The sequence below is a fragment of the Alexandromys fortis genome, unplaced genomic scaffold (assembly GCF_014885135.2).
Source record: "Alexandromys fortis isolate MF-2015 unplaced genomic scaffold, M_Fortis_MF-2015_v1.1 scaffold_507, whole genome shotgun sequence".
NCBI classification, from domain to species: Eukaryota; Metazoa; Chordata; class Mammalia; order Rodentia; family Cricetidae; genus Alexandromys; species Alexandromys fortis.
Genome location: NW_026068372.1, coordinates 11066 through 36665, shown reverse-complemented (window position 1 = coordinate 36665; position 25600 = coordinate 11066). Strand labels below are relative to the sequence as shown.

The 25600-nt window shown below is 43.4% G+C and overlaps 1 protein-coding gene across 1 annotated transcript; it reads left to right on the top strand.

Moving 5' to 3' along the window:
- The first annotated feature begins 240 nt into the window (after nt 1-240).
- On the top strand, nt 241-25600 carry LOC126495491 (NXPE family member 3-like). Its single transcript, XM_050133070.1, has 6 exons — nt 241-403; nt 7733-8475; nt 9354-9436; nt 13986-14051; nt 21281-21493; nt 24873-25600. The coding sequence occupies exons 1-6, from the start codon at nt 347-349 to the stop codon at nt 25403-25405; spliced, it is 1695 nt and encodes a 564-aa protein (XP_049989027.1). The 5' UTR covers nt 241-346; the 3' UTR covers nt 25406-25600.

Below are 25600 nucleotides of genomic sequence, written 5' to 3'. Positions count from 1 at the left end.
GGGCACACCTTCCTGGTGGCTCACTGTGAGCCTGCAATCTGCCCACACAGAATCACGTATGTGAGTAAAGTTCCTGTTTTTCTACCTGAATTCTGCCTTAGTGTCTAGTTCAGCCAGCCAGCCGGCTCAGCCTCTGCAGCTGTCACCTATGCTCCTGCCGTTGCCTTTTCCCTCTCAACCTGACAGTGTGTACATATGTCAGGTGACAGTTTTCAAGAACATTGGAAGTCTATGCAGTGAATCAGCTCCTTTGTGATGGGAGGGCCTCTTAAACTTCTGATGTTGTGTGAGATACCTGGATTTGTAGTTATAATGCAACAAGGGTCTAGGCTGTGTGGATCTATTCATGGGGCAACTGAAGGGCTACAAGATCCTGACCGTGGGGTTAATCGTTCTGATTTTGGTGAGTACTTTCCTTGCCTCTTATTGGCATCATTACTGCTTCTCTTTGTTTGGATTGGTTAAATACTTTAACATTGGAGAGTGAACTGAGGGAAGCACTCATTCTTCCTCCTCTCACCCCTGAGAGACGACATCTGGGAGCGTCAGCTGCAGGGGAGAGCATCATCTAAGAAGCAGTGTGAGCAGCTGTGTGTTGGTGTCATCAGGGAATCTAAAGTCAGGAAGTCCCCAAGGAGAAAAAATAGGAGTGAGTCTATGGACTTTAGTTGGGAAGAAATGACCAGATGTTTGCTTCCCCTAGGTAGGGCAGTGCCAACAGACAAAAGAACAATTCTACCCAAGTCTAGATAGCTTAATAAGGGGGTTTATTGGGCTTACTTAAGGAGCACACATAATCTCCAAACAACCACATCAACAAATGGGCTCCACAAACAACTTCCCTATAGCTGCATAAATGGAGCTCTCCCTGCTCCAGCTGCCACCTTCTGCATGTCCTAGCACCTCCAGACACCGTGAGAAGCTGGAGCAGAACTGCAGAGACCTGGAAAAGGTTCAGGGTGGGGGCAGCTGAATTCCAGGGGAGGATCTAATGACCCTCTTCCACAGGCAAAAGTCTAGAGATTGACTGGCCCTTGTTGAGGCTGGCTTGCCTGTCATCACAGTGGCTCTGATGGAGATGGTCATGGCCCTGTTCCACATCAGCAATTCGAGTTCTCAGTTCTCTTGACTTTAGAAGTTGTTCTCTCTGTCCCAGTTTAAAAGAACAAAGTCTTTTGGTGTCTGCTTCTGTTTTTAGCCTGGAGGGAAATAAAGTCAGGGAACAGAAAAGGTCTTGTATACACACACACACACACAGGACTGGGTGAGTAAAGGGGTCAGTGAGAGTGATAGAATGAGTGACAAGAACGGGGGTGAATGTGGTCCATATGCATTGTATATGTGTATGAAACTGACACCGTAAATAAGAAAGAAATTAAACCCTTCCTGGAGCAAAAGCAAGAAGCATAACCCAGTGTTTCCTCTTTGAAGCTGCGTACAAGAAAAAGTCAAGACTGGGAGGAGGCTCTTCCTGTCTGTCTGTCAAAACTGAAATTTTAACTCATGGGGTGTTGTTGGTATTTAAGCAGCAAGACCTTTTTGCATGAAAATGTAGATTTCTAACCTTTCCTAGAAAATGAATGGTTTAAAATATTAGAAGACAAATCGGACATGATTCTGGGAACAATGAAAGAGTGAAAGAGATTAAGAAAAGATGAATTCCTTCTTTCAAAAGATGTTGATTTCTGGTTTCACTTCCGTAGCAACTTTGTGTTGTGTGAAAGTGCAGGCTTCTTTTTTTCTTTTTCTCTTTTTAAAATTGATTTAAAAAAAAAAAAAGAATCTTTTCTCATTTTACATACCTATCTCAGTTTCCACTTCCTCCCCTCCTTTTGCCCCCCCTCCCCCGCCACCACCACACAGCCCCCTAGCCACTCCTCAAAGAGGGTAAGGCTTCCCATGGGGAGTCAACAAAATCTGACACACCACTTTGTGGCAGAACCGAGGCCCTTCCCCCATCTAGGCTGAGCAAGGTCTTCCTCCAAAAAGAATGGGCTCCAAGATGCCAGATCAAGCACTATGGATAAATCCTGGTTGGTCCCACTGCCAGTGGCCCCACAAACTGCCCAAGCCACACAACTGTCCCCCACACTCAGCAGGTTCAACCGCTATCAATTCAGAGTCAGTGAGATCTCACTAGCTCAGGCCAGCTTTTGCTGTGGGTATCCCCATTATGGCCATGACCCCTTTGCTTATATTATCACTCCTCCCTCTCTTGGACTGGTCTCTGGAAGATCAACCCAATGCTTAGCTGTGGATCTCTGTGGATCTCTTCCATCAGTTGCTGGATGAAAGTTCTACGACAACAATTAAGGCAGTCATCAGTCAGATTACAGGGGAAGGCCAGTTAAGGCACCTTGTTAGGGTCTTAGCTGGGGTCATTCTTGTGGATTTCTGGGAATTTCCTAGTGCCAGGTGTCTCGCTAGCCCCATAATGGCTCCCTCAATCAAGTTATCTCTTTCCTTGTTTGTCCTTTCTGTCCTTCCTCCTTCTTGTCCGTCCCATTCCCTCATATTCTCCCCCTCTCTTCACTTCTCCCCTCCTCTCCTTCCCTTCTTCTTCTGTCCTCCCTTCTCCCTCTCTCCTCCCAATTATCTCAGGAGATCTTGTTTAATTCCTTTTCCCAGGGGGATCCATGAATGTCTCTCATAGAGTTCTTTGTAACCTAGCTTCTCTGGGGTCATGGACTATAGGCTGGTTATCCTTTGTTTTACATCTACTATTTACTCATGAGTGAGTACATACCATGTTTGTCTTTCTGGGTTTGGGTTACCTCACTCAGGATGGTTTTTTTCTAGTTCCATCCATTTGCATATAAATTTCAAGATGTCATTGTTTTTTTACCTCTGAGTAACACTCCATTGTGTAAATGTACCACATTTTCTCTATCCATTCTTCACTTGAGGGGCACCTAGATTGCTTTCAGGTTCTGACTTTTACAAATAATGCTGCTATGAACATAGTTGCAAAAATGTCCTTGTGGAATGAGTGTGCATCTTTTGAGTATATGCCCAAGAGTGGTATTGCTGAGTCTTGCGGTAGATTGGTTCCCAATTTTCTGAGAAACCATCATACTGACTTCCAGAGTTGTTGTACAAGTTTGCACTTCCACCAGCAATGGAGAAGTGTTCCTCTTAACTCTGCATCCTCTCCAGCATAAGCTATCGTTGGTGTTTTTGGTCTTAGCCATTCTGACTGGTGTAAGATGGTATCTCAGAGTCATTTTTTGCATTCCCCTTATGGCTAAGGATGTTGAGCGACTCCTTAAGTATCTTTTGGCCATTTGAGATTCCTGTTGAGAATTTTCTGTTTAGATCTGCACCCCCCCCCCTTTTTTTTTCTTTTTTTGGATTTTTGAGACAGGGGTTTCTCCGTAGCTTTCGGTTCCTGTCCTGAAACTAGCTCTTGTAGACCAGGCTGGCCTCGAACTCACAGAGATCCGCCTGCCTCTGCCTCCCAAGTGCTGGGATTAAAGGCGTGCACCACCACCACCAGGCTTGCACCCCACTTTTTTATTGTATTATGTGGTAGTTTGATGTCTAGTTTCTTTAGTTCTTTATATATTTTGGAGATCAGTCCTCTGTCTGATGTGAGGTTAATGAAGATCTTTTTCCATTCTGTAGGTGTATGTCAACTTCTTTGCCATCCCCTCAACCTTTACACATACTAAAAGGAGTTAAGCTGTAACGTACATCTAGTGTCCAAAGAGAAAACAAAGACATGCGCCTACGTGACTATAACACAGGCAAGCCAGAGCTGGCCCTCCACGTAGAGTCTGAGCATCTGGGAGGCAGAAAAAGAGAATTATGAGTTGGAGGCTGACCTATGGAACAAGCCCTAGGCCAGTTCCTAAGATCTGTAGCAAAAACGCCCAAGGTAGGAGGAGAAGCACTCATGAGTGTAATCACTGGAGTGCAGCTCAGAAGAGCTTTCCTCTCCCTGAATCTACAGGCTGTTAAGGGAAGCTGTGAGGAGAGATTTCCTTCAGTGGTGGAGCCTCTGGGAAATTTGCCTATGCGCTTGTTATTCACCTTAATTAAACTAATTCAGACACACAGAGGCACGCGAGCATGCACATACACACACACACACATGCACGCACACACACACACGTGCACACATGCACACACACATACACACACACACAGAGAAAAGTAGAAGGAGGATCAATTGGAAGTGGAGGGGGACACATAACAGAGTAATGGGAGGGGGTGGAAGCTCAGAGGTTTAAATACTTGCTGCTCTTCCAGAGGACTTGAGTTCAGTTACCAGCAGTCATGTTTTCTGGCTCACAATGACTATAACTCCAGTTCCAAGGGATCTGACACCCAATTTTGACCTCTATAGGCACCTTCACACATGTGGCAGAACGCACCCAAACACATAATAAAAATAAATCTTAACAAAAACATTAGAGGATTGGGCATAGTGACAAATGCCTTAATCCGAACACTTGGCAGACAGAGGCAAATGAATCTCTGAGTTTGAGACCAGCTTGGTCTAGAAAATAAGTCCCATGTCAGACAATGTTACATAGTGAGTCTTTTTCTAAAAATAAAATAAAAAACAAAACAAAAATCTTAGGGCTGGTGAGGTGGTTCGGGGTAAAGGTGTTTGCTGCCAAGCCTGGTGGCCTGAGTTCAGTCTCTTGAGACCCACATGGCGGAAGGAGGGAAATGGCTCTCTAACATTGTCCCCAGAGCTCCACATATGTGCCGTGAAATGTGTGCCGCCACATACATGCACATAAATAAATAGATGAAATAAATTTTTTGTCGATTGCATTGGGTGGGTTACTCAGTCTAGGGGTTTGTAACCCACCTTGCAATCAGTTATTCCAGGGTCTCGGAGGGGGCGCTACCTGGAAGGGAATGAGCTAAGACAGAAGAAGGAGGCCAAGCATATTTGTCAAAGCCTCCCGTTTATTAGGGTCATGGTTGCTGCTTATATAGGCCCGGGATGAGGACTTTGAGGGGCAGGGAAACTGGATTCTTGCCGCGTGTTCCAGGTCACGTAGGCCAGGAAGTCACAAGTTGCCACACCTGGTTCCCTGGATAGCTGGAATGTGAGGCGGGTTCTGCTAACAGATAGCTCTCCATCAACAGCTTAATTGGGTGTGGGGCAGGTTCTCAATAGAACATAATTATGGGTGTGGGGTTCTCTGCAGACTCCCCAGGATGATGGTTCCTGTAATTTTAGGGGGGAAATGGCTCGTGACAATTTTTAATAAAAAAGAGAGATGGAAGAGGAAAGAAAAATAAAAATTAAGAAAATTACTATCATCAACAGATTTGAATTTCTCTCTTTTACCAAGGTATCCAGCATTTTGACTTATAATAGTATTGTTAATTTTGAAGAGTCATAAGAAACCATGTTTTTATGAGCACCATGTTTTATAAGGTTCATACATTTTGCATCTATGTTACTATGTGAAATTGTTATTTGTTAATTTTGTCTCATGACCTCAATCCAGTTTATGGATATACCATGATTCACTTAACCACTGTATTGTTGGTAGAAATTTGTTATAGAACACATCTTTAGTCCTAGCATTCAGAAGGTAGAAGCAGGTGGAGCTCTGATTTTTGTGGCTATCTATGGAGCAAGTTCCAGGACAGCCAGGACTGTGCAGAGAGACTGTCTCACAAGACAAAGAAAGAAAGAAAAACAAAAACAAGAATTTGAAAAAAGAAAGGAAGGAAGAAAAAGAAAACTAGAAAAGGAAAGCAGGAAAATTAAAAGAAAGAAATTTGTGTTACTTTCAGTTTGGGGATTCCTTCCCCTCCCCCCCCCCCCGTTTTTGAGATAAGAGCTTCATGTTTCTCAGGCTTGTCTCAAACTTGTTATATAGCAAGTTATATAAGAACAACGTCAACAACTCCCCCCTCCATCATTAACGTTTGGCAGCATTAAGTTTGGAATCCAGAGCCTCACATATACTAGACCTCTACCACTGACCTTGAACTTCTCATCCTTCTGAGTTCTTCTCCCTGGGGATGCCATTGCAGCAGGCACCAGCAGGCACCACCACACCAGGAAGTAGAATTCAGGACTTTGTGCATGTTAAACGGTCGCTCTATTAACTGAGATACAGTCAGGAGGGGTCTTCAATGCTGCTACTGTGAACTTTCTTTACTTTGAGATGGGGTTTCTCTGTGTATCCCTGGCTGTCCTGGAACTCGCTCCATAGATCAGGCTAGCTACAAACTCACAGAGATCTGCCTGCCTCTGCCTCCCACTGCCCAACTTACAGTAAGCTTTCTATCCCATGTATCCTAGTGAATACCATATCGTAGCACTGAGTATTTACCTGTGAGATGAATCGCTTTGTCCTAACATACACATCCATTAAAAGATGAAAATAATAGCTATCCAACTTTCATTAATATAACTTGAGAGATATGGTTGCTTTCTATTCTTACCAATATTGTTACTTATCAATTGTCACTTACATCATTTTTATGAATACATAGAGCAATTCCAAAGTGGTTTTATTTGTTTTCTTAATAATTCAGTAGAGGATCTAGTCATAGATTTCTTAGTTATTTAAATTCTCTTTTATTGAAAAATTACTGTACTGTGTATGCTGGCATACACTTTTAATTACAGCACTAAGGAGATATAGGTTGGCTGATCTCTGAGTTTGAGGTCAACCTTGTCTACAAAGTGAGTCTTAGGACAGTCAGAGATAAACCTTGTTTCTTTCTCTCTCTCTCTCTCTCTCTCTCTCTCTCTCTCTCTCTCTCTCTCTCTCTTTTTTTTAAGACAGGGTTTCTCTGTGTAACAGCTCTGGCTGTCCTGGAGCTTGCTTTGTAGACCAGGCTGGCTCCCTCCTAACTCTGCCTCCCAAGCGCAATGTACACAATGAGATCCTGAGTGCTTGGGTTACAGAGTCTGTAAGCATCAGTGCTACTGTTCTCCAGCACATCAGATAATGCCAACACTGGGAATAGCGAGATGGCTCAGCAGGTAAGGAAGCTAGTTGTCAAACCTGATGGCCTGAATTTGATATCCTGGAAATGGTAGAAGGAGAGCTATGACCCTACAAATTGTCCTCTGATCTTCACATACAGGCCATAGTGTGCAAGTACAATAGTTTGTCTGTACACACACACACACACACAGACACACATACACACACACACACTGTTTAAAAAGAAAAAAACTAAGAGGCTTTTGTAGGTAGAGAGATGGCTCAGTGGTTAAGAACACTGTCTGTTATAGAGAGAGTATCTGGGTTCGGCTCCCAGCACCCATAAGACAGCTTACAGCCTTTTGTAACTCTTCTGTTCTTGGGCACCAAGGATGCATGTGGTATACATGTATTCATGCAAGCAAAACACTCATGCATATAAGTCTAAAGAAGTAGGAGGAAGAGGGAAAAAAGGAAGGAAGAAGAAGAGGAGGAGGAATAGGAAGAAGGAGGAGGAAGAGAAGGAGAAGAAGAAGAAGAAATATTCCAGAGTGGGGCCCAATTTGAATTTCCCTGGTAAAATATGGTGAGTTCAGTAGGACTCCCCAGAAATTCGAGCAACAGTATCAACCCAGTCCTGAACTGTTTCTTTCAAATAATGGTCATGGTGACCCAAATGCCAGGCTTATGAATGACAAATAGAACAACATAGGTAGACAGGACTGCTGGGTGCTACTTGGCCAACTGTGATACCTCCTTCCAGGAAGAAAATATGGCACACACAGCACACTGGCATATCCCTCTTTCTTTTCCCACAGGTGTTCTATCTCATGATGTCTTGGCCTGAGACCATGAACCATTGGATCCCACCACCCCATCGTGCCTCTAAACATGCCTCTGAGCCCAACAACTGGAACTCTCTCCCTCAAGAACTCACCAACCTCACCAGCCTTCTGTACTGGCCTCCAACTGGTAGCGACAAGGATGACTTTTTGGCTTCTACCAGTCCCCAAACCTCTACCTACCGCTTGAAGGGTCCTGCTCAGGCCAACTATACTCTGGGAAGTAATCTAGAGGTCATTCTTGTGGCTAGGGACCACCAGGGTAGGCCCAAGACTCATGGTGGAGATCTGTTCCGGGCACAGCTGTTGGGGCAGGAGTTGAAGGCAGGAGTCCCAGGGGAGGTGAAGGATCTGGAGAATGGCACATACCTCTTGTCCTTCCCCCTGCTCTGGGCTGGACCGGCCCAGATACAAGTGAGGCTGATCCACTCCAGTGAGGCAGTTGGGGTCCTACAGAGAGTCTGGAAAGGAAAACGGGCCACCGTTGACTTTAGGGGGTATTTTCGAGGCAGGAATGGCACTCAGGAGGCTGTGATCTGCAACGTGGACCCCCAGTCAACCGGAGCCCAAGGGCCCACCTGCCAGTACAGGGATGTGGTCTCTGGGGAGCTCTGGTTCTGTGCTCAACCCTCTACTCTGCCCTGCGACGCTTTAGTCGGTCACTCCAGTGGGAGTTACCTGAAGGTGACCACACGGCATGATGAAGAACTGATGGCTGGGTAAGACATCTAGATGCTGAATGCGTCCCAGTCCTCACCATAGCTATGTGGAGGTCAGAAGACAACTTGAGGAAGCCAGTTCTGTCCTTCCACCCTGTGGGACCAGGTATCAAACCCAGTTTGTCAGGTTTGGCAGCCAAGCCCCTTTCCTTGTGGCGGTGTTCTCACTGTTGTCATTATTTAGAGATTCCTGCAGCTCAGGGTGATCTTGTGTTCTTAGTGTGGTCCAGGGTAGGCAGAAACGTCAAGAGTTCAAGAACACCGGACAATGGTGGCACATGCCTTTAACCCCAGCAGTCGGGAGGCAGAGGCAGGTAGATTTTTGTGGGTTTGAGGCCAGCCTGGGTTACAGAGTGAGTTCTAGGACAGCCAGGGCTACACAGAGAAACCTTGTCTTGAAAAACAAACAAAACAAAACTAGTTCAAGGCCATCCTTGGCTACATAGTGAATACAAACAAGTCCAGCCTGGGACTCGTGGGCATTACAGCCTGTGTCAAAAAGGTAAGTGGGGCGGGTTGGGGAAAGGGGTATTGTGATAGTCCCTACTGCCTGTTTGTGTAATGACAATAACAAAATGAATTGTTTTTCCTAGGCTCTAGTGCCCAAGGAAACTGTAGTTTCTCATTTGCTGTGAAATTCTGTTTATTATAAAAGAGAGCTGTATGACCCTTTCAATATCTTGACTGTTAGTGAACTGATAAGGTTGTTCTCTTGCGTGTATGTTCCTCCTATTACAGTCGCCCATCAGTGCTCCCTTTAGTGTGGTGCCCTGGGATTAGGCAGAGGAGAGATAAGCAGGCATTCATGGTATGTTCTTTGCAAATCAAATTTTCACTTGGTCAACCTTCCTCAAAGTTCATGCTCAGTGTTTCTTCAGGAGTGTGACTGACCAGCCACTCCCTTCAGGCATATCTCCCATCCTGGTGACACCAGCAGCCATTGGGAACATGAGGAATATGGGTGAGTGAGTTTGGAATATGGGGGTAGGGAAGGGATGGTCATCATCTGAGATGGGTTGTGAGCTTTTTGATTTGGTGTGTGTGTGTAATGTATGTGTGTGTCTGTGTCTGTGTGGGTGGTATATAGGTGTGTGTGAAATATATCAGTATGTAAGTATGTTGTGTGTGGTATATGTGTGTATTCCTGAAATCATGTGTGTTTGTACGCGCATGTGTGTGTGTGTGCTGTATGGGTGTGGGTTCATTCTCCTGTGTGAAGTACGTGAGACCAGGCAGAGGTCAGAATGTTCTCCCCAGTTGTTCTCTATTACGTTTTATTTAACTTTAAGCTGTATTATGGTTCTTGTGCAGGGAAAGTGGTTTCAATTGGCAGTGAATTGTTAACTGGTAATGATTAGAGAAGGAAAAACTGGGGTTCTGCCAGCCCAAGGGTGGCTGGGTAGGTTGTGAACAGAACTCATGTAGGAGAGACCTAGTTCTGATTTTTTGGGCCACAGCCAGCAAGCAAGGGAGGGTCAGTGAACATATTATTGTCCATAGAGGTTCTCAGGACAATGGTTTACAGTGACCAACTGAGTGTGGCCTTTACTCACCAAGCACTCACAGTCTTCAGAGGGGCCGGCCTCTCTCTTGCTACTTCCTCAGAAGGGAAGAAATTGAAGGCATTGATGCCTCCCTCGAAGAAGTAATGGACCCTTATATCCATCATATGCCCAACCCAAAGGTGAGCCTGAAGGGAAAACAAAGAAGATCTGTAGGGTCCTCCCAGCAGCTGGGTTCAGGGTGGCACTTGAGAGTCCACATGAAAACATGTGCTTTCTCCCTCTCTTTCTCTCTTTTTCTCTCTCTGGGTGAAGTTTTTGTAGAAACTCTGCTCAGTCACTAAAGAACAATGGGCACAGTTGCTTTATGCTCTTTCTGGAGTATACCAGATACAGTGTCCCTAGAGGATGTAGGGGTGGGTCTAGAGCCTCAGGCACAAGGACACAGTGGCCAGCCACACAACCTTGGGATGCCTGTGTCCAGTCCCTTGGAGGGCTGAGGCAGAGATTGATTTTGCTTCCAGTACCCTCTAAGCCCAAAATGGATGATCACTGAGGGAGATACTTGAGTTGTTCCCAGGAGTGGGCCACCACTCATGCCAGGGAAGGGGCTGGTTGTCAGCCATCAGCGCCAGGCTGGAGGAAGGGTTCCAGGTGTATGTAGAAAGAAGAACCCAGGTAACAGGTCAATCTTCTAGAAAAGTAAACAAAAGGCCACAATATTTTTTGAGACAAAGACTCTTACCGAGCTTGCTGTTTCAGCTAGACTGACTGGGCAGTAGGCCCCTGGGATCTGCTGTCTCCACCTCCCCAGGTGCTTGGGTTCCAGGCACACTACACCCAGTGTTTACATGTGTTCTAAGAGTCAAACTTAGGCCTTCACCCTTGCACATGCCTGTACATCACCCACTGAACCAGCTCCGCAGCCCTTAGATGGGTTTTATTGTAGTTTTTAACTTTTTCCTGCCAGGGAAGTGTAGTACAGTGGTTAGTACTAGGGCTATAACAGCATACTTCTAGCCTAGCAGTACTTGCCTAGCTTGGGCAAGGCACAGGATGCTATTTCTAGCACTGATAATAAAGAAAAAAATATTTTATTGACGTTATAGTAAACATACAAACAGCTGTACATGTATAATATATACAACATCCTGAATTTACAAGTACCAACTCTTGAAGCCATCTCCACAATTCGCGATAGAAACATATCCTTCACCTCCTTGAAGCCAAACTTTAAAGCTTAAGGATATCAGGATTGATAAATGCGACAGCAAGAGGCTGGAGAGAGGGCTCCAAGGTTAGGAACTCTTGTTACTCTTCCAAAAGACCTGAGCGTTTGCCCGGCTTCATGTTGAGCAACCCACAACTGCCCGTGACTTCAGCCTGCAGGAATTCAATCCCCTTTTCTGGCTCCAGCTGGCACTGTAACACAGATGGCATACACCCAGCCACATAAATTAGAAAAAAAAAAAAAAAAAAGAACACTGTTGGGTCCACGGGGGTCACACAAAGATGAGGACAGACCACCAACATCTACTAAACCAGAAGCAAACTTTATTCCAGGAAAAAAACTTTAAAAACTAAAAAACAGGTGCTGGCGAGATGGCTCAGAGGATAAGAGCACTGGCTGCTCTTCCAGAGGTCCTGAGTTCAATTCCCAGCAACCACATGGTGGCTCACAACCATCTGTAATGAGATCTGGTGCCCTCTTCTGGCCTGCAGGCATACATGCAGACAGAATACTGTATACATAATAAATAAATCTTTTTAAAAAATTAAAAAACAAATCTCCATGGAGTACAAAAAGCTTATCAACTAGCTGAGACCACAGTCAGAGATGGATTGGTAAGGCTGTGGCAAAGGCTGGTTTTTGAACTCCTCCTTTTATAGCAAGCATTGGGTAATAGCAAAAGAAATTTTACAATCTCAAGGTAAAACTCAGATACAAATTACCCTTCTTTGCAATTTCTATTAACAGAGTTTTTCATTTAAATTAGTGTTTATATTTAGCCCATCATTTTTCCTGTCATTCCTTGATAGTGTTTACCAAGGCTCTGCACCTCCCCTGACTGCCAGTTTCGCACAGCAGGGAAGGGTAGGGGACAATATAAAACCCAAAAGTCAAAAGTCACGTACATCCCAGAATTTAAAAGCTAACTCATAATTTAAAAACTCACATCAATTTCTGGTCATGAGTGGCTGGGGGCGGGGGAGTATCTAAAAGCTGATCCTCGGTTTGCAGAGCAACCCTAAGTTTGCAGAGGGCGACTTCAGCCTTGCAAACAGAACTATGGGTTGTAAAGCGGAGTAACCCACGGTTAATAGTTAATCCTTAAACTACTGAGACAACTGCTGACCATCTGCTCTCATTCTCCTAGGCTTACAACTTTATATTTCTTTATTTCGACATTCTTATTTCTGGAATCTACATTTCTATATTCTTATTCTTGGACTCTTCAAACACTAACGGTAAATCCAGCCTCTATGGGACAGTGTGGTGCACACCGACTATTTTGGCACTCCGGAAATAAGAAGGATCAGGAGTTCAAGTCTGACCTCATCTTGTAGGCAGAGTTTTCCGTCTAGACCACCGATCAGCTCTGTCCTGCCAGCTGCTCCCCAATTAACCACACAGAGACTTGTTATTAATTATAAATTCTCAGTCGATAGCTCAGCTTATCATTAGCTAGCTTAACCCATTTCTATGAATGTATGTGCCGCCCAGAGGATGTGTTTACCTCACGTACATACTTCCTGTCCTGCTCGCTCTGCATCCCATGGCGGCTCCTCAGACCCTGACCTTCTTCTCCCCAGCATTCTCTCTGCCCTGAAAAGTCTGCCTCACCATAGGCCAATCAACATTTTATTAACAATGACAGCAACATATCTTCACAGTGTACAGAGGGATTATTCCAGAGCATCACCTAATATTGAATTCAAACTTAGACTCAAACCCAGTGCTTTGTGAACACTAGGCAATCAAGCACCTACCAGCTAAGCTGCATTCTCAAACCCTGGCACCTCCATGTTCTACTGATCCTTGCCAGCATCAGCTTTTCCCCTCTCTCTTTGGGTACCTTCTCTCTCCTTTGAAGGGACCTCTTGGGATTCAGGTTTTATCTTTGGAGGAGCAGGTTGAACAGACACTCATGCTCACCCTGCACCTTGACTCCGTATCATTTTGGCTCCCTTCAACCTTTCCTGGTGTGTAGTGGAGACAGCAGGAGCTAAGCACTGAATGCAGGCATGAATTGGTACACATCCTTGGTCTGCGTGGGGGTCATTACCATCTCTTCTTCACACTGTTTCCAATTGTTCGTTTTGAGTGGATTTTTGTATTATTCAACTGAGCTTTTTGTTATTTTGTCATTTTTAGATAGAGTCTCACAATGAAGCCCTAGCTGGCCTGGATTATGGTATGTGTAGAAGGCTGGCCTTGAACTCACAGGCATCCACCCTCTTCTGCCTTTTGAGTGTTGGTATTAAAGGCACATGCCTGCATACTTGCTGCTTTCTTTTGAAACAGGCTTGAGTAGCACAGGTTGGCCTTGAACCTATTATGTAGCCTAGGATTAAACTAGAGCATTTTTAATTGAAAAAAATTTTTACTCTGTGTGTGTGTGTGTGTGTGTGTGTGTGTGTAGCCATGCATGGCACACCAAAGGTGTGGAGGTCAGAGGGGAACTTGTAGAATTGGATTTTCTCCTTCCACCATGTGGGTTCCAGGATCAAACTCAATCAACTTTGGAGATGGAGACATCTTGATGGCTTTAAAAAATTACTTATCTGTTTATGATTATTATGTATGTGTATATGTGATGTGGATATGAGTGCACATGTGCCATGATGGGTGTGCGTGAGGTCAGAGGAGAACTCCGTGGAGGCAATTCTCACTTTCCACATTCGTGTGGGCTCTGGGGAATTGAACTGAAGTCGCCAGGCTTGCACAGTAAATGCCTTCACCACCTCAAAGTTTTTATCCTTTTCCCTCCACCTCCTGAGTTACAGGCCAGAAGCTGACAGAAATCCTTTATTCGGTGATGAGATTTGAACCCAGAGCATCAAACATACTAGGTAAGCATTCTACAATCTTGGATGCATCTCCAGCCATCTGTGTTCTTCTTTTGTTTGTTTATTTCTTTTGAGACAGGGTCTCACTACATAGCCTTGGCAGGTCTGCAACTTGCTACGTAGGCCAGACTGGCCTTGACTTCATAGACATCTGACTCTACTTCCCAAAGGCATGGCCCATCATTCTTGTTCTTTTTTTTAATTGATTTTATTGAGCTATGTATTTTTCTTTGCTCCCCCACCTTCATCTCCCCTTCCCTTCAACCCTCTTCCATGGTCCCCCTGCTCGCAATTTACTCAGGAGATCTTCTCTTTTTCTACTTCCCATGTAGTTTAGGTATGTGTAAGTCTCTCTTAGGGTCCTCTTTGTTGTCTAGGTTCACTGGGATTGTGATTTGTAGACTGGTTTCCTTTGCTTTATGTCTAAAAAACACTTATGTGTGATTACATATGATATTTGACTTTCTGGGTCTGGGTTACCTCACTCAAAATGATGTTTTTCTAGCTCCATCCATTTGCCTGTAAAATTCAAGATGTTATTTTTTTCTGCTATATAATACTCCATTGTGTAAAGGTACCACATCTTTATTATTCATTCTTCTGTCATGGAGCATTTAGGTTGTTTCCAGGTTCTGGCTATGACAAACAATGCTGCTATGAACATAGTTGAGCACATGTCCTTGTGGCACGATTGAGTATCCTTTGAATATATACCCAAAAGTGGTAGTGCTGGGTCTTGAGGAAGCTTATTTCCTAATTTTCTGAGAAATTGCCATGTTGATATCCAAAGGGATTGTACCAGCTTGCACTCCCAACAGCAATACAGAAGTACTTCCTTTTCCCCACAATCTCTCCAGCATAAGTTGTCATCAGTGTTTTTGATCTTGGCCATTCTTACAGGTGTAAAATGGAATCTCAGAGTTGTTTTGATTTGCATTTCTCTGATGACTAATGGTGTTGAACATTTCCTTAAGTGTCTTTTAGAAATTTTAGATTTCTCTGTTGAGAGTTTTCTGTTTAGGTTTGTACTTGATTTTTTTATTGGGTTATTTGTTCTTTTTATGACCAATTTCTTGAGTTCTTTGTATATTTTAGACATCTGTCTGATGCAGGGTTGGTAACGATCTTTTCCCATTCTGTAGGCTGCTGTTTTGTCTGGTTGACCATGTCCTTTGCTTTATAGAAGTTTTCAGTTTAAGGAGGTCCCATTTATTAATTATTTCTCTCAGTGTCTGAAGTTGTATTTAGGAAGAGGTCTCCTGTGCCAATGTGTTCAAGTGTACTTCCCACTTTCTCTTCTATGAGGTTCTGTGTGACTGGCTTTATGTTGTGGTCTTTGATCTATTTGGACTTGAGTTTTGTGCATGGTGATAGATATGGGTCTATTTTCATTTTTCTACATGTTGATATCCAGTTATGCCAGCACCACTTGTTAAATATGCTTTCTTTTTCCATTTGATATTTTTTGCTTCTTTATCAAAAATCAGGTATTTGTAGGTGTATAGATTAATATCTGGGTCTTCGACTGGTTCCATTGGTCCTTCTGTCTGTTTTTATGCTAATACCAGGCTGTTTTCAGGACTGTAGCTCTGTAGTAGAGTTTGAAGTCAGGGATTGTGATGCCTCCAGAAGTTCCTTTATTGTACAGTATTGTTTTGGCTATACTGGGTTTTTTGCTTTTTCATTTGAAATTGAGTACCATTCTTTCAAAGTCTGTTAAGGATTTTGCTGGGAATTACATTGAATCTGTAGATTACTTTTTGATAAGATTGCCATTTTTACTATGTTAATTCTACCTACCAAAGAGCATGGCAGATCATTTCACTTTCTGGTGTCTTCTTCAATTTCTTTCTTCAAAGATTTAAAGTTCTTGTCATACAAGTCTTCCACTTCTTTGGTTAGAGTTACTCCAAGATACTTTATGTTATTTGTGGCTATTATGAAGCGTGATGTTTCTTTGATTTCTTTCTCAGTCAATTTATCATCTGTATAAAGGAGGGCTACTGATTTTTTTTTTTTGAGTTAATCATGTATCCTGCTACATTACTGAAGGTGTTTATGAGTTGTAGAAGTTCCTTGGTAGAATTTTTGGGGTTGTAAACTATCATATCACCAGCAAATAGTGAGAGTTTGATTTCTTCTCTTCCGATTTGTATCCCCTTGATCTCCTTCTGGTATCTTGTTGCTCTAGCTAGGACCTCAAGAACTATATTGAATAGATAAGGAAAGACTGGACAACCTTGTCTTGTTCCTGATTTCAGTGAGATTGGTGGAGTTTCTCTCCATTTAGTTTGATGTTACATATTTGTTTGCTGTATATTTCTTTTATTATATTTGGGTATATTCCTTGTATCCCTGCTCTCTCCAAGACCTTTAGCATAAAGGGATGTTATATTTTGTCGAAAGCTTTTTCAGCATCTGATGAGATGATCATGTGGTTTTTATTTTTCAGTTTGTTATATGGTAGATTACGTTGACAGATTTTCATCTGCATCTCTGGGATGAAGCTGACTTGATTATAGTGGACGATGTGTCCTTGGATTCAATTTGCCAGTATTTTATTTCAAAATACTTTGGCAATGTTCCTTCTGTTTCTATTATGTGGAATAATTTGAGGAGTACTGTTATTAGTTCTACTTTGAAAAATCTTGTAGAATTCTGTGCTGAAGCCATTTGGTCCTGGGCTTTTTTTTTTTTTAGTTGTGAGACTTTTGATGACTATTTCTATTCTTTAGCAGTTAAAGGTCTATTTTATTTGCTTATCTGATCTTAATTAAATTTTAGTAAGAGATGTTTATCCAGAAAGTTGTCCATTTCCTTTAAGTTTTCCGTGGAGTACAGATTTTTGAAATATGATCTAATGATTCTCTGGATTTCCTCCATGTCTGTTGTTATGTCTCCCTTTTCATTCCTGATTTTGTTAATTTGGATATTGTCTCTCTGTCTTGTGTTTAGTTTGGATAAAGGTTTGTCTATTTTGTTGATTTTCTCAAGGAACCAACTCTTTGTCTCATTGAATCTTTGTATTGTTTTCTTTGTTTCTATTTTGTTGATTTCAGCTCTCAATTTGATTATTTCCTACTGTCTAGTTCTCCTGGTTGAGTTTGCCTCTTTTTGTTCTAAAGTTTTAAAATGTTATATTAATTTACTAGTGTGGGATTTTTTCAGTTTCTTCATATAGGCATTTAGTGCTGTGAACTTTCCTCTTAACACTGCTTTCATTGTGTCCTATAATTTTGGATATGTTATATGGTCATTTTCATTGAATTTTAGGAAGTCTTTAATTTCTCCCTTTATTTCTTCCTTGACCCATTGATGATTCAGGTGAGCATTGTTTAACTGGAATTAGGGTTGTTGTTGAATCTTAATTTTAAGCCATGGTGATCTGGTAAGATACATGGGGTTATTTCAATTTTTTTTTTTTTGCATCTGTTAAGGTTTTTTTTTTTTTTGTTACCTAATATGTGGTCAGTTTTTTGAGAATGTTCCATGAGGTGCTGAGAAGAAGGCATATTCTTTTATATTTAGATGGAATGTTCTATAGATATCTGTTAAGTTCATTTGAATCATAACATCTGTTAGTTCCCTTATTTTTCTGTGAAATTTTTGTCTGATTGACCTGTCCAGTGGTGAGAGGGGAGTGTTGAAGTCTTCCACTATTAGTGTGTGTGTGGTTCAATGTGTGATTTAAGCTTAGAGGTGTTTCTTTTACATATGAGGGTACCCTTGTATTTGGGATATAGGTATTTGATATTGAAATTTCCTCTTGATGGATTTTTCCTGTGACTAATATGAAATGTCCTTCTTTGTCTCTTTTGACTGATTTCAATTTGTTAGATATTATCTATTTTGTTAGATATTAGGATAGCTACACCAGTTTGTTTCTTAGGTCCATTTAATTGGAAAATTTTTTCCCAACCCTTTACTCTGAGGCAATGTCTGTCTTTGAGGTTGAGGTGTGTTTCTTGTACGCAGCAGAAGGATGGATTCAGTTTTCATATCCAATCTGTTAGCCTATGTCTTTTTATAGGTGAGTTGAGTTCATTTATATTAATGGATATTGATAACCAGTGATTGCTATCTCCTGTTATTATAGTTTTCGTTGCTGGTAATGTTACTTTTTGTGTTTTTCCCTTCTTTGGGATTTGCTGCTGTGAGATCATTTATTGTCTGTGGTTTTGTTGATGTAGCCAACTTCCTTGAATTGGAGTTTTCCTTCTAGTACTTTGTGTAGGGCTAGGTTTGTGGCTAGGTATTGGTTATATCTGGTTCTGTCATGGAATATCTTGTTTTGTCCTTCTATGGTAATTGAAAGTTTTGCTGGGTATAGTAGTCTGGGCTGGCATCCGTGGTCTCTTAATGTTTTCATAACGCTTGACCAGAACCTTCTGGCTTTCATCGTTTCCATTGAAAAGTCAGGTGTAATTCTGATAGGTCTGTTTTTATAAGTTATTTGATCTTTTCCCTTTGTAGCTCTTAATTTCCTTTCTTTATTCTGTATGTTTAGTGTTTTGATTTGTTGAAATAGGAGCGGCAGGGCTGCGTCCCCGGCACCCGGCCGCCCGCATGGCTAGTTTATACCCAGAAATAATTACACGGAAACTGTATTCTTTCAAACACTGCCTGGCCCGGCTAGGTCCAGTTTCTTATTGGCTAGCTCTTACATATTGTTCTAACCCATTTCTAATATTCTGTGTAGCCCATGAGCTGGCTTACCAGGGAGGATCTTAACCTGCGTCTGTCTGGAGTGGGAGCATCATGGCGACTCACTCACTCAGCTTCTTTTTCCCAGCATTCTCCTCTGTCTACTCCGCCTACCTAATTTTCTGTCCTATGAGGGCCGAGGCAGTTTCTTTATTATTAACCAATGAAATCAACAGATAAGATACAAGACCCACCTCCATCATTGATTATTATGTGGCGAGGTGACTTTTTTTTTTTAAAGATTTATTTATTTATTGTGTATACAACATTCCTTCCATGTGTGCCTGCAGGCCAGAAGAGGGCACCAGATCTGATTATAGATGGCTGTGAGCCACCATGTAGTTGCTGGGAATTGAACTCAGGACCTCTGGAAGAGCAGCCAGTGCTCTTTACCACTGAGCCATCTCTCCAGCCCCGACTTTTTTTTTTTTTTTGATCTAGTCTATTTGGTGTCCTGTAAGCTTCTTGTATCTTCATAGACACATCTTTCTTTAGGTTAGGAAAGTTTTCTTCTATGATTTTGTTAAACATATTTTCTGTGCTTTTAGTTGAACTTCTCCTTTGTCTTTACCTATTATTCTTACATTTGGTCTTTTTGTGGTGTTTGAGGTGTCCTGGATATTTTGTATTAAGTTTTGTTAGATTTAATGTTTTCTTTGACTGATGAGTCTATTTTATCTATTGTATCTTCAGTGCTTGAGATTCTGTCTTCCATCTCTTGTACTCTTCTGTTTATGCTTGTATTTGTGGTTCCTGATTGTTTTCCAATGATTTGTTTCTATAATTCCCTCAGCTTGTGTTTTCTTTATTGTCTCTACTTCTGCTTTCAAGTCTTGAATAGTTTTTTTTCATATGTTTGATTTCTTTTTCATGGTTTTCTTTAAGGGATTTGTTGATGTGTTCCAATTTTTTGTTTGTCTTTTCCTTCATTTCTTTGGGGAAATATTTCATTTCCTCTGTAAGGGTCTCAAACATTCTTCTAAAGTTACTTTTTAGGTCATTTTCTTCTGTTTTATCTGTATTTGGTTGTTCAAGTCCTGCTATTGTAGGGTCACTAGTTTTTACTGGTGTAGTGTTTCTCTTTGTGGTGTTGCGTGTGTTCTTACCTTGTCTACCCATGTTGCCCTATGATTGGTATAGTTGAGGCTGTCTGTGACTCTGATGATCAATCTTGCAGGTGCCAGTGGATCCAAGGCTCAGGTGGTTGCTCCCTGTGGTGCAGTCAGGGCCACAGTTCCAGTCACCCATTGGTCAAGCCGTGTTCCTAGACGTCGCTTGGCACCCCCGGGGTTTGCTCTGCAATAGAAGGGGTCATCCGGGCATGCTCCCACAGATATAGCTTGCTTGGGGCTTTTTCTGCTGAGGTTGCTGCCTTAGGCCTGCTCCGGGAGAGGTCCTGGCTCAGCACCTCTTTCTTCCTCTGCAGTTCCGGGTTCTCACAGGGACCAGCAGAGGTCCTGGCTCAGGCCTACTCCCTCAGTGGTTGCTCCCTTGTATCTGCTCCTGTAGAGTTCGCTGTCTCAGGCCTGGGCCAACCTAGGTCTCTGGCTCAGTCCTCTTTCCTTAAGTGTCCCTGGTCTGGGTCCACTCCTACTGAGGCACCTGGCTTGGGCTTGCTCCCTCAAAGGTCTCTGGCTGCGGTCTACTCCCTCAGAGGTTCCAGACTTATGCCTGGATCTGCAGAGGTTTCTGGTTCCGGCCTACTCCCTCAATGGTTGCTCCCTTGTACCTGGTCCTGTGGAGTTTGCTGCAGTCCTGCTCAGGCCTAGGTTGCTGGCTCAGACCTGTTTTCTTAAATGTCCCTGGTCTGGGTCTGCTTCTGCCAAGGTCCCTGACTTGGGCTTGGTCCTGCAAAGGACTCTGACTCCAATCTACTCCCTTGGAGGTCACAGACTCATGCCCGGACCTGCAGGTCTCTGGTTCCTGCTTCCATCATCCTTGTTCTTAATCACAGCAAATCACTTAACATTCTAGGATCTCAGCATCCCCATTTGTAAGTGAAGACATAAATAGCGCTACATCCTGAGTGTGGAGGCAAACACCTGTCGTCCCAGCACTCTAGAGGTCAAGGCAGGAGGTTTAGGAAGTCAAGGCCGTTCTCTGGTACTTAGGAAGTTTAAGGCAATCATGAGCTACACTCATTGGAAACACTCATGTGTGCTCCTGAGCATACACACATGCACACCATAATAGAACTTCACAGGCTCTGTAAGAGTGCATTGATAAGCTACACATAGAGTATGCAGAACCATGCCTGACTAGATCGTTGAAATGGCTCAATGCGCAAAGTATCTTTGCTTTCCCTTGGCCAAGGCTGATGACCTGAGTTCAAACCCTGGGACATATACAGTGAAAGAACCGATTTCCAAAAGCTGCCCTCTGACTGCTACATGTGTGCTGTGTACACCCACACACAAACAAGTGTGAATGAAAATTAGTTTACAAAAAAATTGTAAAGAATGCCTGATATTTTGTAAGATGCTCATGCTCTGTTTGTTTTTTAATCTGCTTTTCTCCCTCCTATATAGCCCTGCCCTCTCGGCCCCCATGCCGCCCTGGCCACCTGTCTCCAAAACCCTCTGGCTTCTACTACCAAGACAGATGGCACTCAACGTTCTGTTCTAGCCGCTCCTTCCCCACTGTGTTCAGCATCCTGAACTGCCTGGCTGGCCGCATCGTCTACATGATGGGGGATTCCACCCTTCGGCAGTGGTGGGAGTATCTGCGAGACACAGTGCCCTGTGAGTGGCCATGGGGTCAGAGGAGGGCCTGTGAGGACTCATGATGGGAAAGTCAGGCAACACTTACATTGAAGGAGGAGACTCTCATGCTTGGTAGAAAGGTAGGGCAGGATGCTGGACTTTCCCGAAAGGCAGGTGAGTGAATGAAGGAGTGGGATGTTTTGCTTTGTTCTATGAGACAGGGTCTTACTAAGTACTCCTGGTTGACCTGGCACCCACTGTGGTTATCAGTCTGGCTTCAAACTCAGAAAATCCACCTACCTGAGCATCCTGAGTGCTAGAATTAAAGGCATACCCCACCAAGCCCAGCTAGGGGTTAGTTATAAAAATTGTGTGTGTGTGTGTGTGTGTATGTGTGTGTGTGTGTGTGTGTGTGTGTGTGTAGGCAGTCTCATGTATCCCAGGCTGTCCCGGAATTCCATATGTAGCCAAGGATAACTGTTGTGATATTTTGTTCATGTTCTGATGAATAAAACTTGTCTGAAGATCAGAGGGTGGAGCTAACCACTGGTTAACAATAGAGGTATGGAGATCTGTACAGGCAGGAGACAGGAAGTGATACGGCTGGGCAGAGAGAGAAAGTGGTAAGGTAGGGCATAGACAGGATCTCAGCCCTTTTTCTATCTGAGGATTTAGAGAGGTTAGAGGTGACTGTGGCTGTTCCTTTGCTTCTCTGATCATTCAGCTTTAACCCTGATATATGACTCCAGGTTTTTATTCTTAAGACTAATTAGAATTATGCTTCAGATGACCTTGTAGTTCTGATCCTCCTGTCTCCCCTCGCACGTGTTGAAATTCCAGGGATATGCTACATACACCCAGCTTGGAATATTTCAGATATAACTTGGGGATTGCATGCTAGGCAAGCTCGCTACTAGCCAAACTATATCCCAGCCTGCAAGAATGACATTATAACCAGGGAGTTGCCTTCCTTTTTAGTTAGCCAGAGATCATGAAAATAGCTAAAGGACAGTGCAACAAACCTTTCAACAATGCAGTGGTTGATGATCCAAAAGAGTCATCTTGAGTTTCTACCTAACATCATCAATCAGCTTCTTGTGTATATGTGTGTGTGCATGTGAATATGTGTGTATATGTTCATGTGTGCGTATGTTCACATGTGTGTGCATGTGCCCATTTGTGTAAATCCACATGTGTTTGTGTGCGAAAGGGGAGGACCAAAAACAATTTCTGCTGTCATTCTTAGATACAGCCTGCTATGTTTTATTTTTTTATTACTATTGTGTGTGTCTGTAATAAGTGTGTGCAAGGCTGTGTACATGTCATGGAACATGTGTAGATGTCAGAGAATAGCTTCCAGAAGTCGCTTCTTTCCTCCCAGGGATGGAGCTCAGGTGGTCAGGCTTGCACAGAAGGCACCTTTACCTAATGAGTCATCTCACTAGCCCTACCCTCACTAGGAACAAGCACTCTATGCACTGAGCCACAGGCCTTGCCATCTTTGGATCATGGTAAAATACTGAAGATGCTAGGGTCTCAGTGTCCCTACCTAAAAGTGGAGCTAGAAATACTTCTTCAACCCGAGAGTGGTAGTGCACACATATAGTCCTAGCACTCTGGAGATAGAGGCAGGGATTTAGGAAGTCAAGGTCATTCTCAGCTACAAAGAAGGTTAAAGTCTAGCATGAGCTACGTAAGATTTTTGTCTTAAATGCTAGTGTGCTCATTCACACACACACACACACACACACACTTTATAACAGAATATATTTGAGACAAGTTCTCTCTTTAGCCTAGAAGTTTCCAAATGGCAAGGAAACTGAACTTGACTGTTCATCAAGCCCAAGAATCCTATCTATACCTTGCTAGCTCTAGAGTTACAACCACAAGACACCATGTCTGATTCTTTTAAAATATGGGATCTGGGAATCACACTCAGGTCTTCATACTTGTATAGCAACTCTCTAGAATTGAGCAACACTCCAGTGTGTCACTAGAGGATTATAGGCAGGTACTCTACCACTTGTCACCCCTCTTCCGGTGCCTGTTGGGAGATTTTAGGCCAGAGCTCTACCACTGAGCCATGCCCCAGCCACACCCAAGTGTTGAGCACTAGCCTCTGATGATCCAGGAAGGGCTAGGGGAGTGTAACTCAGTAGTGGGGTGCTTGTCTAGCACCCGAGAGGCCTGGATTCTGCTCCCCTCACCCTCAGAAGAAAAGAAGGAATAAGTAGCATGATCGTGAGTACAAGGATAATATACAGGGCCTAGAGAGGTAACTCCATGGTTGAGGGCACTGGCTGCTCTTTCAGAGGACCCAGGTTCAATTCCCAGCACCCGCATGGCAGCTTGCAAACTCCAGCTCCAGGGGATCTGACACCCTCATGGAGACATACATGCAGGCAAAATACCAATGAATACAAAATAAGAATAAATCATGTGCCTGTTTCAAAATGGTCACAGACAGTGACTCACAGCTGCTCATTACTCAAGCACCAGAGAATCTTTGGGTAGCTGCACTTACTTGCACACACACAAACATACACATAATTTAAAAAATTCAAAACAGCCAAGTGTGGTATGTAACATCTCCCAGGATCTGGGAGGCAGAAGCAGGTAGCTCTCTGTGAATTTGAAACTAGCCTGGTCTAGCCTGTTCAGGTCAGCCAAGGCTACATAGGGAGACCTTGTCTCAAAAACTAAGGTAGAGGGCTGGAGAGATGGCTCAGAGGTTAAGAGCACTGACTTTCCTTCCAGAGGTCCTGAGTTCAATTCCCAGCAACCACATGGTGGCTCACAACCATCTGTAATGAGATCTGGTGCCCTCTTCTGGCATGTAGGCACACATGCAGNGTATATATACACACATATATATACACACATATATATACACACACATATATATACACACACATATATATACACACATATATATACACATATATATACACGCATATATACACACACATATATATATACACACACAAACATATATATACACACACACATATACACACACACACTGTAGTGTTGCACACCTTTAATGTTCCCAATCTGGAAACAGATACGAGCAGACTTGTGACCTCAAGGTCAACCTGGTCTGCATAGAGAGTTTTGGGCCAGCCAGGGCTACACAGTGAGACCTTGTTCCCCACCCCCAAAAGTAGGAATGTATACTTGTACAAGAAGATAATTGACAATTCAGCTATTAAATTTTCATAACACTTGTTTATTTGGCGTCTATATGAACAATCATTGCTACCATGTGTGTGAGGGGATCCTAGGACAATGTACAAGAGCTGTTTCCCTCCTCCCACCCTATGAATCTTAGGGGTTCAAACTCAAGGCACCAGGGCTGTCATCTGAGACACCTTCCTGATCCCCTATGTTAATATTTTCTTTCTCCTCCTCCCGACAGCTCTGAAGCCAGTTGATCTACATGTCCAATATCAGGCAGGTCCCCTGATGGCTGTGGACACAACTCGGGGGACAGTTTTGCACTGGAGGGCCCACAGCTGGCCCCTGCGCTCTCTTCGCACTCCAGTGGCCTCCTTGCACTCTGTGGCCAGAGTTCTGCATGGCCTGGCCGGGGGTCCCTACACAGTGGTGGTGCTCGGTATGGGAGCCCACTTCACCACCTTCCCTCCATCCATCTTTGCTCGAAGACTGGCAGGGATTCGGGAAGCTGTGAAAGCCCTGCTGGACAGGGAACCCAGTACTCTGGTGGTTATCAAACTGGCCAATACTGGCTACAAATCCGTGTATGGCAGTGACTGGCTCACAATTCAGGTGAACAGGTTCCTCCGAGCTGCCTTTGATGGTCTCCAAGTGGCCTTTGTGGATGCATGGGAAATGACCTCCAGCTTGGCTATACCGGACGACATCCACCCAACAAGGCTTATTGTTCGCAACGAAGTGGAATTATTCCTGTCCTTCATCTGTCCCACCTGAGTGCTCCTGAGGGACCTGAGAATGAATGGAGGCAGAGCCTGAGTGGGGGCCATCAAAAAGATGGACAGCAAATGATGGGTAGCTGAGGCTATCCCTGGCTCACCCGCTATAACACTCGGGTCTCCATATTTGATACATCTTTCTATGGACCACACGGATAAGTCTAATTTTATATAAATGAGATGATATTTTACA

Bases quoted from the DNA above. Each gene is read 5' to 3' on its own strand.
- LOC126495491 (XM_050133070.1), top strand. From the start codon at position 347: ATGGGGCAACTGAAGGGCTACAAGATCCTGACCGTGGGGTTAATCGTT. The intron at 8,476-9,353 runs GTAAGACATCTA...GTGTTTCTTCAG, and splicing joins GATGAAGAACTGATGGCTGG to GAGTGTGACTGACCAGCCAC. The intron at 14,052-21,280 runs GTAAGCATTCTA...CCTCCTATATAG, and splicing joins CAGAGCATCAAACATACTAG to CCCTGCCCTCTCGGCCCCCA.